At 44.8% G+C, this 10,119-nt stretch overlaps 2 protein-coding genes across 3 annotated transcripts; one reads left to right on the forward strand and one right to left on the reverse strand.

The window, feature by feature from the left end:
- Window positions 1-3,640: 3,640 nt before the first annotated feature.
- On the reverse strand, window positions 3,641-4,758 carry LOC118506362 (protein chibby homolog 1). The gene is made up of 2 exons (XM_036043377.1): window positions 4,630-4,758; window positions 3,641-4,555 (listed from the first exon to the last, which is right to left on the reverse strand). The coding sequence occupies exon 2, from the start codon at window positions 4,525-4,527 to the stop codon at window positions 4,150-4,152; it is 378 nt and encodes a 125-aa protein (XP_035899270.1). The 5' UTR covers window positions 4,528-4,555; window positions 4,630-4,758; the 3' UTR covers window positions 3,641-4,149.
- Window positions 4,759-5,001: 243 nt separating this feature from the next.
- On the forward strand, window positions 5,002-9,742 carry LOC118506361 (sodium channel and clathrin linker 1-like). Of its 2 annotated transcripts, none has more exons than XM_036043375.1 (5): window positions 5,002-5,335; window positions 5,446-5,716; window positions 5,976-6,511; window positions 7,131-7,195; window positions 8,421-9,742. In XM_036043375.1, the coding sequence occupies exons 1-5, from the start codon at window positions 5,045-5,047 to the stop codon at window positions 8,683-8,685; spliced, it is 1,428 nt and encodes a 475-aa protein (XP_035899268.1). In that variant the 5' UTR covers window positions 5,002-5,044; the 3' UTR covers window positions 8,686-9,742. The 2 variants fall into 2 exon arrangements, with proteins under 2 accessions (XP_035899268.1, XP_035899269.1); XM_036043376.1 differs by lacking the exon at window positions 8,421-9,742 and adding an exon at window positions 7,425-7,607.
- The last annotated feature ends 377 nt before the right edge of the window (window positions 9,743-10,119 follow it).

Raw genomic sequence — 10,119 nt, forward strand, 5'->3', positions numbered from 1 at the left:
GTGACCACGGGAGATTTTCGAGGTACGCACGAGGTCAAGAATGTTTGTTTGTGTGTATTGGAGTTGGGATCAGGATTCGGACGTACGGAAACATTTAAGATTAAACTAATATTTTTGGTGGTTTTTACGTATAAATAAATAATTAACATATTTGTTTGATATTTTAACGCAGTGTTGTGGTTGAGGTTTAACAGTGTGTTTCAGCTCGTACAACAAGTGATGTCTCCAGGTTTAAAGTGATTTTTTATTTGAGCTACAGCAACAAGAAGACGTAGATTCAGAATCGCTTTTGAAGATTTTTTTGTTTAAATTGGAAAAAAATCCTTAATATTTGACGAAACTTTACAGGGTATCCCAGACAGGGAAACTTTACAGAGTAGGCTAGAGACTTGAGAAACGAAAAATTAGGATTTGGTTTAAATTAGATTCTGTCAAAAAATCATGGCAAACCCTGTATTTTGTCTAACTTAGATAAATGTATAATATGAAAAATATAGAACTAACAGATGTCTACTGCAAACACGCATTTTTCTTATGGCTTCTCTATATTGCATGATGGACAGCTTGCGTGCGATTCTCCACAATGGCGTAAACATTCCAAAACAGAAATCATAAAAGCTGTCTGTGTTCTGGATGCACCCATCCGCACCACTGTTGCGAACCAACACTGCTGACGAAAGCCGCAGTTCGCTGCCGACTGACAATAATTCTCACCCGAATAGCGTACAATAAAAAGATTAATACTTAAGCATCGGCATCGTTATCTTTAAATGACACCACGGCCCTGTGAGCGTTGCGTGGCATGGATCGGGGCGGGAAGAAGACTAGCAGCGGAAGCGGTACGGCCCTGAACCGTTGTCTATCATTCGACCATTCAGGGGGTAGATAAACGGAATCAGATGCCCCGAGGAGAGCTTAGCAGAAGAGTTCCGAGCTTCTACCGATCTAACGGCGCCAACAATCGGAATGATTACGGATTTTGGAATGCCGTTGACCGGATGGCATTCGGGGAAATGGGAGTTGGTTTGGCATGGACGACGCACGGACGAAGGTCACCGGTTTGAGGATTCTGCCGGCGAATTGCTTACAGCTGTCAGTGTCCTTTGTCCGGGTGAGGCGACAAGCGTTCGTGGAATTAGTGCTCAATAGCCGAAGCCCGAAGGCTTTCATTAGAAAGCGCCAGCAGTGCTCATCCCCGTGGAGTGGATAATGCCATTGCGAGCGGACGTTTAGTGTCTGGATGTTTTGTGGTAGTTTTTTGAACGATTTCAAACATCCACTTGATGCAATATGTAGTAAAAGATATTCCTTTAGTAGTGTTGGGAATTTACAGTAAAATCGACGTCTCTTTAAATGCCGTCTAATCATTAAACTGTCAACCACCGAAATGATCGCTAATAGCATCGCTTTGCTCCAGATAAAAAGGGATAAAAAGTCAAATCAGTTTCTTCAGCTCTTGTCTTCTGATTGAACAGCAATTTCGACGGCATCAGTGTCAGCAGCGTGAAATTACATTCGATGCAACAAATCAGACCGGAGTACACACGCTCACTTTCCATGCGACTGCACCAAGATTGCAAAATTTCTGATGCTCTACGAAAGGGGAAGGAAGGCAAGGATGTTTCCTTTAAAGAACGTTTTTCCCTGTACGGCATGCAGCAGCCGCCATCTTCTCATACATAATTGCTTTGCCGGGTGGCATCATTCCACATTGGCGGTTTGGGGTGTTTGGGCGTGTGTACACATCAGAGCCAGTGGAATGAATTTGTCCATGGAAATTGCATTTTATCGTTGGGAAATCGAACAAATCTTGCCCAATATCCTTGCTGTACGCTCGAACGATGCCTTGTGTCTCTGTGCGGATTATAGATACTGTTGGTAGTACGCTAGCGGGCCAAGGATAGCATTGGAAATGTTTCAGTAAGCCGACTAATAAAATCATTCCCACCGGAACTAAATCCCATACAAGCTTGAGAATAGGGTTAGGCTTTAGTTAGCCAGTGGTCAGCCAGCATTACCTCATCATCATCATCGTCATTGGGATCATCTTCGACCATGAACCACGTGGTCCTCGGTTCAATGGAGCGCTGGGGGCGAAATTTCGCAAATCGAATCCTCGCTCGCTATCTCCAAGGGGGTTTATGAGTTGTGCGTCCGCTGGATCCGGTAGCTCGGTACGGTGGACGATACTAGCCCTTCGATTCAATTCTTTCGCTTTAACCACACAAAACAGCCGTTGGCGAAAAGTTCAGCAAAAGAAGCTGCTATATAAGCGTTTAAGCGTAAACCAACATTCCAACACAAGCACACGCACACACACATTTGAACAAGAATTCATTGTTGCAATCCCGGGTGGTGGTCGCGTTCGCTGTATTCCCCCGTGTTGGGGATATGTTACAAGGATTTTCTTTCTGCTTTGTTTCCGTTACAAAAACATACAGCTGGGACCGCGCTTTGGGAAACGCTTTTCGAAGCTGTTGAATACGAAAAAGGCACGCAAAAAAAAAGGGATGGAAAGGAACAGAGACCCGGTGAGAACGGGTCCGTACGATGTGAGCTGGTTTGCGTTCACCTTCCGGTTGGGCAGTGGTTGAGAGTGTAGGCCGATGTGCTGATGCTTTTGACCTGCAATGAACATTTTTTTGTTAAAACCATGGCTCGTTTTGGGGTTGCCACCACTGGGCCACTGTGGGAACTTTTGGCCCTAAAATACCATTCACTCTCACCGGAAGCTTCGCGTTTGGTGGTCTTTTTTCTCTTGTTGTCGGTAGGCGTATGGTGAGATTGGTAAGGTTCTTTTTTTTTGGCTGGAGCTTGTTGCTCCTGCTGGCAATAGTTCTGGGAAAGCGAGTGCAAGAAATAATCGCTTAAAGAAGGGATTGAAAGTAATGTACATTATGCTACATAAGGTAGATAGCAGGTTAAGCAGAACTGTTAATCTACCTTTAATGAGAGAGATCTTCCGTTTCAGTCACTGATTGTTATTTTGTCATTCAAATTTCTTAGCCCTGTTGGTAGCGAGGATCCGTATCGTGAGCGAAGCATCCTAGAATTTGTTATTTTCATATGTTCTTCAAGGGTTTTCGAAAGCCAGTTTTCCTCCAGCATATTTCAATATTGTCTGTAGTTGTTACCGGTTGCAACACGTCCAGTAGTTAATGCCTTAAAATACCTTTGAGAAATTAGGTATGATGTTTGAAAAGAACATTAGAACAGAAAATTAGAAAATACTGCTCTGGAAGGTTTTTGTAATTGGTTTACTGTTTGCCCTAAATCGTTCAGATCGTCTCCTTGTTTTGGCAGGATTGACTATCCAGCTACGGGTAAATTACGTCTCAGACAATCAGAAATGGCTCACCGAGACCTTTGAAGGTTGTAGTGCCAAAGAAGAAAAACAAAAGCAGTAGGATATCCTGTCCTTCCTACGAGGAATCGGTCCTGATGGGGATTGGCACTGGTCCAACTGCATGAATACGTTATCATCATGTTCTACAGGACTCCATGTTATCGCGACGTGTAGTTCGATTATTACTTGATTGTTTTATCGTGATAGGAGTCCAAAGAGTTTTCTTTTTATTAAAGAAGACAATTTAATAAAGATTTTATGAAATCTTTGGAAGAATATAACGCACTACAACTATCATATTTTTATATTACGGACTACAGAAGAGACTGAAGATGTATGCCTTCAGATATAGGACACATATCTTACCAGGAGCAACCTTCAGCTACTTGTGAATAAATCTAGTAAGTTATAATGAGTAAATTATTTAATTTATAAAATCTCGAAGTTATATCTCAAACTGAAGTGTGAAAAAATAAGTCCTACGTGAAAATATTTAAGATAAATACCGACGAAAAACAAACTTTAATATGAACTTCTGTGGCAAATGAAACGACTTAAGTATTCTATTATTTGGATGATTTTTATGCCATTTGAAAGACACTCTTAAATGTTAAAAAAGCTAACTTTATTAAAACATTAACTCCACACCAACATGGATCGAAAACTATCCCTAATATGTCTCCTTAGCTAATTAGATTTCATATCGTTCCTACCTCTTCGCTTGAAGCTCAGTGACACAAGGATAATTCATAAAAAAAGAGAATATTTCTCCTTCCCACACATTCAACGCAACGCATTCCACCTTATTGGTTTTTAATTTCGTTCAGCTCGATCACATTCTCCGTCAGCAGATCGACCAGCACGTCCAGCTTCACCTGCAGCATGTTGTTTTCCTGCTCGACCGTTTTCAACCGCCGCTTCATGCGCAACAAATCGTCCGTCAGGTTGACGCCAGCGCCCGATGCGCCGGCTGTTGTGCCCGTTGGCGTGCTGCCTCCCTGGCCCGCCCGCAACCCATTCAGCCAGACGCCGTCGATGAAGCAAAGCTGCTTATCAACCAGATTCAGCGTAATGGTGCGGAAATCGTCCAAATCTTCGGCCGCCGGTGGACAGCCAATGTTGAGGCGCTGGGTACGCGGTGGCGCCACCTTCGGTGCAAACTTCTTCTGAAAAATGGGCATCGTGCGTTTTGTGCTGGTGCTGAACACGCTGCAAAACGTCGGCAAAGAGATGTACTATATCGGTGTAGATAGTACGTTTTTTGTGGTATCGACTCGATTTACCTGCCACTAATCTGTTGAATGCCGTTTGCCTTGCTGGCAGCTGTCAGGTTAGGATCAGTTTTGGGACGGTGCTGAGCGAGCGTGGACGAAATTACGCGACGAACAAAAGGGGTTTGCTGTCAGTTGCTGGTTTATAATGGAGCTGGTGAAGAGTTTTCAACACTGTTTGCTGCAGCGCGCTGCATAGCAACCGTGACCATGCGAACGTCGTACCGTCACCATGGCAACGATCGGAGCGACACAAACAAAAATGAGCATGACGCCTGTTATACCGGACGAGTTCCCCCTGTGACGTTCAGCAAGGGTTGTTGCCGTTTGTTTGTGTTTAGTTAAAGAATCGTTTTTTTTAGAAATTTATCATTTAAAAATATACTTCACCTGAATAAACAAAGTTGGTTTTCGTTGTCCCCGTGTAATGTCGGTTGCGAATCGCGCAACGCCGGAAAGTCGCGGTCGTGAAAAATGTGATTTACTGACACAATTTAACGAACTTTACCGTTGTATCGAGCAGGAGATACGTACCCACCGTTACGAGCAGGACCGTGTCCGTACGGAGCTGCAGCACCAGCTCGAGCGCGGACGAAGCACCGGCAAACCATTAGCTTCAGCCGACGAGCACGAGTCGACGGTTGCTGAGCCGGATTACAAACGTGTCAGTGATGAAGTGATCCGGAACCAGGCGAATCAAATTCAGCTGATCAAAGAGGTTCGTTCCAGGTGGCTTACCGGTGTATCAATATAAATGCATATATAGTAGGGCTTCGCCAGGTAAAACCTTCCTTTTTTTTTGCATATTTTCCATAAAACTCGCGGTAGGAGAAAGAAACGTTCGAGAAGCTGTGGCAAAGCTCGCAGCGAACGATTCGCATATTGGAGCTCGAAATACACGAGTATCGGCGGCAGCTGAAGCAGCCGAAAGGTGTACTCGAGGCACGGCAACAGTATACGGCCGCCGTACAGCTGCTGGAGCAAAATTTGGCCTGCTTGAGGGAAACGTTGGACGAAAAACTAGCCGAAAATCGACACCTGCAGCGCGAGCAGCAGGCAGCAACGGAACGGATGAAGGTACTGGAGGAGGAAGCCAAAGGTAGGCCGACTGGTAGAGGGGGGAGGAAGAGAACAGTGTGGAGTGGTATGTAAATGATGGGAAGCAGCGGTGGTAAGGGATTAGAGTTTCGATCCGGTTACCACCGCATCGACAGCCGCCGCAAGAGCTGTCATTCCCGGGGATTTGCACCGAAACCGCTCGTTTGTACTAACGTTCTCGCTTTTCACTTTTCTTCCAAACCACGGGCATCCGATGTCTGTTTATCCGATGGCGGACGGCGGATTTTCACACCCCCCAGCACAACAGCGCGAAGCGGAAGCGCTAACGAAGGCAATCGACGAGCTGCGGACAAGCGAATGTCAGCTGCGCACGGATCTCGAACGTACGATGCGGGATAAGTCGGAGCTGGAGACGCTGCTCGATACGGCTGCCACGCTGGCCAAGCAGCACATGAGCCGTGAAAATCTAGCCCTCGCCAAAGTACAGGAAGCCCTTCAGATTGCGGACAGTGCTATCGAGGAGAAGAATTGTGTCGTTCGCCGGGAACAGGACGCTCGGGAACAATGCGACTTTCTGGCCTCCACGATCGGGCAGGTGATGGAAGAAGCGGCCCGGAAGGTGGAACACGAACTTGGTGGATTGCGCAGTGGGTACGAGCGACGAATAGAGGAACTGGAACGAGCTCTAGGGCAAACGAGGAGCGCACTGGAGCAGCAGGTTCAGCGAACAAATCAGGCGGAGATGAGGGCCCGTACGGTGGAGGACAAATTCCGAACGTTGCTCAAAACGAACCAAAATCTTGACACCGATCTGAGGGCGGCTTCGAAGATGATTGTAAGCGAGCAACATCGGATTTCGCTTTTTCCCTTCCCTTCTTTTAGAGTGTATATTTGTGTGCGGAAAACTGGCTGACCGTTGTTGTGTCACCTTTCTGTTTGGCGGCATTTGCAGTGGATTGAGGGTTTTTCTTTCCATTTACCGTACTGTATATGCTGATTGGTGTGTGATAATGCTGAGTAGGTTTTTTTTCCAACAATCACAACCACAATCAAATCGAATGACCTAGTGATGGGAATCAGGGCGTTCCGATTCCGTTCTCGAAATCGGTTTCGATTCTGATTCCGTTTCCGGGACCGATTCTGAGGTCCGATTCCGGGATCGATTTCGATTCCGGAACTAATTCCGATCCCAAAACCGATTCCGAAATGATTTTCACACCTTCTTAACGGAATCGATTCTGAAAAAAAAATCGGAGCCATCCGGAATCGATTCCGACCAAAGCATCATGCTGTCCATCACTACAGATGAACCAATGAATGCGGTGCGCAATAACGGGAAAGCCATCCAGATACGATCCTGGGTGTCGTTGAATTTGCGAAATTTTTCGGGTGGATTTTATGCCTTTAAATAAGAAACTACATACCGGATTTTTTCCCGCTTTCTCCCCAAACAGATCGAAATGGAGCTCAAGATGGAAGCACTTCAGAAAACGATGGCCAAAGAGAAGGAAACCAATCGGTAGGTAGTGCTGCTGGCGGCTGTGTAGCAGGTATTTGTGTGCGAGATTGGGAAGGAAATTGGTTTGCCAATGGTTTGCTTTTCCCTTTCTCTTTTCACTTCTCCCTGTTTCCCAATCGCGATTCTAAGCTTTGGCTGAGGGAGGTTGGAAATTGTCGTGGTTTTTTGTTGCTCTGCACTGCATTTGCCTCAAAATTTTCCATTATCGTTTATTAATGAGCATATCTAGAGTGAATGGTGGAGTCTCGAAACGGAATGCGGATGTTTTGCGCTACCAGGAATCGGAGCTGTGGCACTGATTGTGAGGTTTCGGCATGGAAGAGGACGCTGATTAGCAGTTGAACGTTTTTTTTTAATTGTTTTGCCTTCTTGGGAGCGTTTAGTTTTAGCTTGGAAGTATTTGTGTTTTGTCTATTAAACCTTTATAATGTGTCTAGTCATAAAATTTAATATTCTATTAGATGTTTGTCTTCGTTATGGCTCGCTCCCTCTCTTTCTTGCATTATTTACACCTCGAGAGGCTAAGGGCAATAAATTTTTGATAAACATTCCTTCTATTCAATTGCATCGTTTACACACACACGTGCAATCACATTTATTACTCCCGCTATGCATTACTGCCCCATAAAACGCCGTATGATTGAAAATTAAAAGCAAACACAATTATTTACAAAATGCACTCGCAAACCAGCATCTAGCACCGCTGGTGGCACGGTTTTCCTTTGGCGCGACGGGCAAATAAAAGCAGCCCGATAAGGGAAAAAAGCAGCAAGAGATATAAATTATCAGTACGAAAAGCGATTCCTCCATGTGCACACCCAGCTGTCGAGATTGTGAGCTATGTTTGCTGTAAGGCACATCCTTTTCCATTGTATCGTACGACGAGTTTCTTCTGTATCGGAGCTACTAGATGCGGGAAACGATTGGAGTGCTGAGCGTTGCCCTTCACTGCATCGAATACAGTTTTCGATCAGAAAATATCTCACTAACGTTGTTTGCTTGCTTTTTTTGCTTTGCTTCACATCCACATTTATATTTTTCACTCACCATGTATTCTATTTTTCCCACTTTCCCGAGCAGTGGCGAGAAGCCTGTCGTGGGTTGATGGGGGACGGAAAGTGCATCCTTGAACGTCCCCACCGTACATGTCTTTTCCTTTCGAAACGCTGCTACAAATTCTCCTTATCTTTGTTTCATTTCTAATTATCACTTACCGTGGGGCTAGCGCGTGCAGCGCTCGGGAGGAAGACCTGCAGCGTCTGCTGGCCAACAGCGAGCAGCTGAAGGACCGCTGGAAGCGCGAGATGCTCTCGGTAACGGACGAGCTGCGGCGCAAGATGGAAACGATGCAGCGCGAGAACTGCAAGCTAACGGCGGAAAACAATCAATTAAAGGATCAGCTATTAATGGCATCGTCACCGGTGGCTGGCAGCGATGGAGGCGCCCAGTCGTTGGTCGGTACGGATGGCCCTGTTGCTGATGGTGTGTAGCTGTTGCTGTTGCTGTCGGTCATCCACCATCGGGGAGAGTGTGTATTACGGTGACACAATTTTACGGCAAAACTTCCGAGACCCACCGGACTGGTCCTTAGCGTGAGGCTGAGAGCGGATGAATTCCATTAGTGTAAAGGGCGGCCGGTTTTCCTATTGTCCGGTTCGGGACCACGCACGTAACTAGGACGAGCCTCGCGAGGGTTGTTAACAGTTCGAGGCCAAGTTTACCAAGACTTTCACGCAGCGCAATTGATCAACAAACACCTAATTGATGTGGCGCACTTGTCGACCAGTCGCTAGTCCGTTGGGTACTTACTTACCGAACGGATAGGAGAGTCGATTTCAATATCAGTGCGGCTGTGGGAAAATGAGAGATTGTTTTTCGGGTGGAAAACTTTGTCACCGATAACCGGAAACCTGCGAGAGTAGGGACAGTGCATATCCTTTATTGAATCTCGAATGATCGTAATTAGGGCGTAATCAGCGACCGTAATGAGGTTTTCTTTCCTGCGTGGTACTAGTGGAAAAAGAAAGGGCCATAAAGGGGTATATATTGAGAACCCAAACTGGTAATAATAGAAGACTGTATTCGGGTGGAAGTTTTATGAAGGATTTGCTTAATTAGAGATGTTTCCGATATGTCGGTCTTGCGTAAGTGATTAGTTCCAGGAAGAGACACTAAGCTATTTTCGGATTGAATTTATATTTCGGATAACATTGTGTAGGCGTACAGTGAGGACATTTTGTCATCGTGATTTTTGGAGGTACAGGAAATCCGCGCTAAAATAGGACTGTGTTTTTAAAGAGGAAAGAATTGACAGCTTTTTCAGCTCCAAAAACGCTTATCCTCGATTTTAGTTAAAGTATACTTTAATGCACTATATCTTATTACTGGACTTTTTTGAAGACAATAATGTCTAACAGTTTGATTAGAATTTCTGTGATGTTTTCTTTTGTTTGATCGAAGCAAGGACTACGAACCAAGCATCAAGCTCATTTCATTGGTCCTCCTAAATGATCGATCAGGTGCACTAATCAAGATAACGAAATACAGAGTTTCAATCCATATTCTGAAATTGTTGAGTCGTTTACGAGAATATTTTAAAGCCGAGAGTGGAATTATGCAATCATATTGTGGAATCTTGCGTACATTCCGGCCAAACTTCAATTAGGTTGTGGGAGTTTAAAATCAGATGCGTCAGAAGTTTTGCTAGGCTTTTGGGTTCATTTCTGTTTGGTAAAATTTTATTGAATTGTTTAATTACAATAGTATCATTCAGATTCGAAACAGTTTTTATTAGCTAGAAAAAATTAGCTAGAAATGTTGATTAAATCACCACTTCCTTAAAACAAAGCTGGGTGCAAAGTACCATTGCCGCGTTGTAAGTTTCCCCTAAATGTATGCAATATTCCTTTATATAAATGTAGAGG

The sequence above is a fragment of the Anopheles stephensi genome, chromosome 2 (genome assembly GCF_013141755.1).
Source record: "Anopheles stephensi strain Indian chromosome 2, UCI_ANSTEP_V1.0, whole genome shotgun sequence".
In the NCBI taxonomy this organism is placed as follows: domain Eukaryota; kingdom Metazoa; phylum Arthropoda; class Insecta; order Diptera; family Culicidae; genus Anopheles; species Anopheles stephensi.

Bases quoted from the DNA above. Each gene is read 5' to 3' on its own strand.
- LOC118506362 (XM_036043377.1), bottom strand. From the start codon at position 4,527: ATGCCCATTTTTCAGAAGAAGTTTGCACCGAAGGTGGCGCCACCGCGT.
- LOC118506361 (XM_036043375.1), top strand. From the start codon at position 5,045: ATGTCGGTTGCGAATCGCGCAACGCCGGAAAGTCGCGGTCGTGAAAAA. The intron at 5,336-5,445 runs GTTCGTTCCAGG...AACTCGCGGTAG, and splicing joins AAATTCAGCTGATCAAAGAG to GAGAAAGAAACGTTCGAGAA. The intron at 5,717-5,975 runs GTAGGCCGACTG...CACACCCCCCAG, and splicing joins ACTGGAGGAGGAAGCCAAAG to CACAACAGCGCGAAGCGGAA.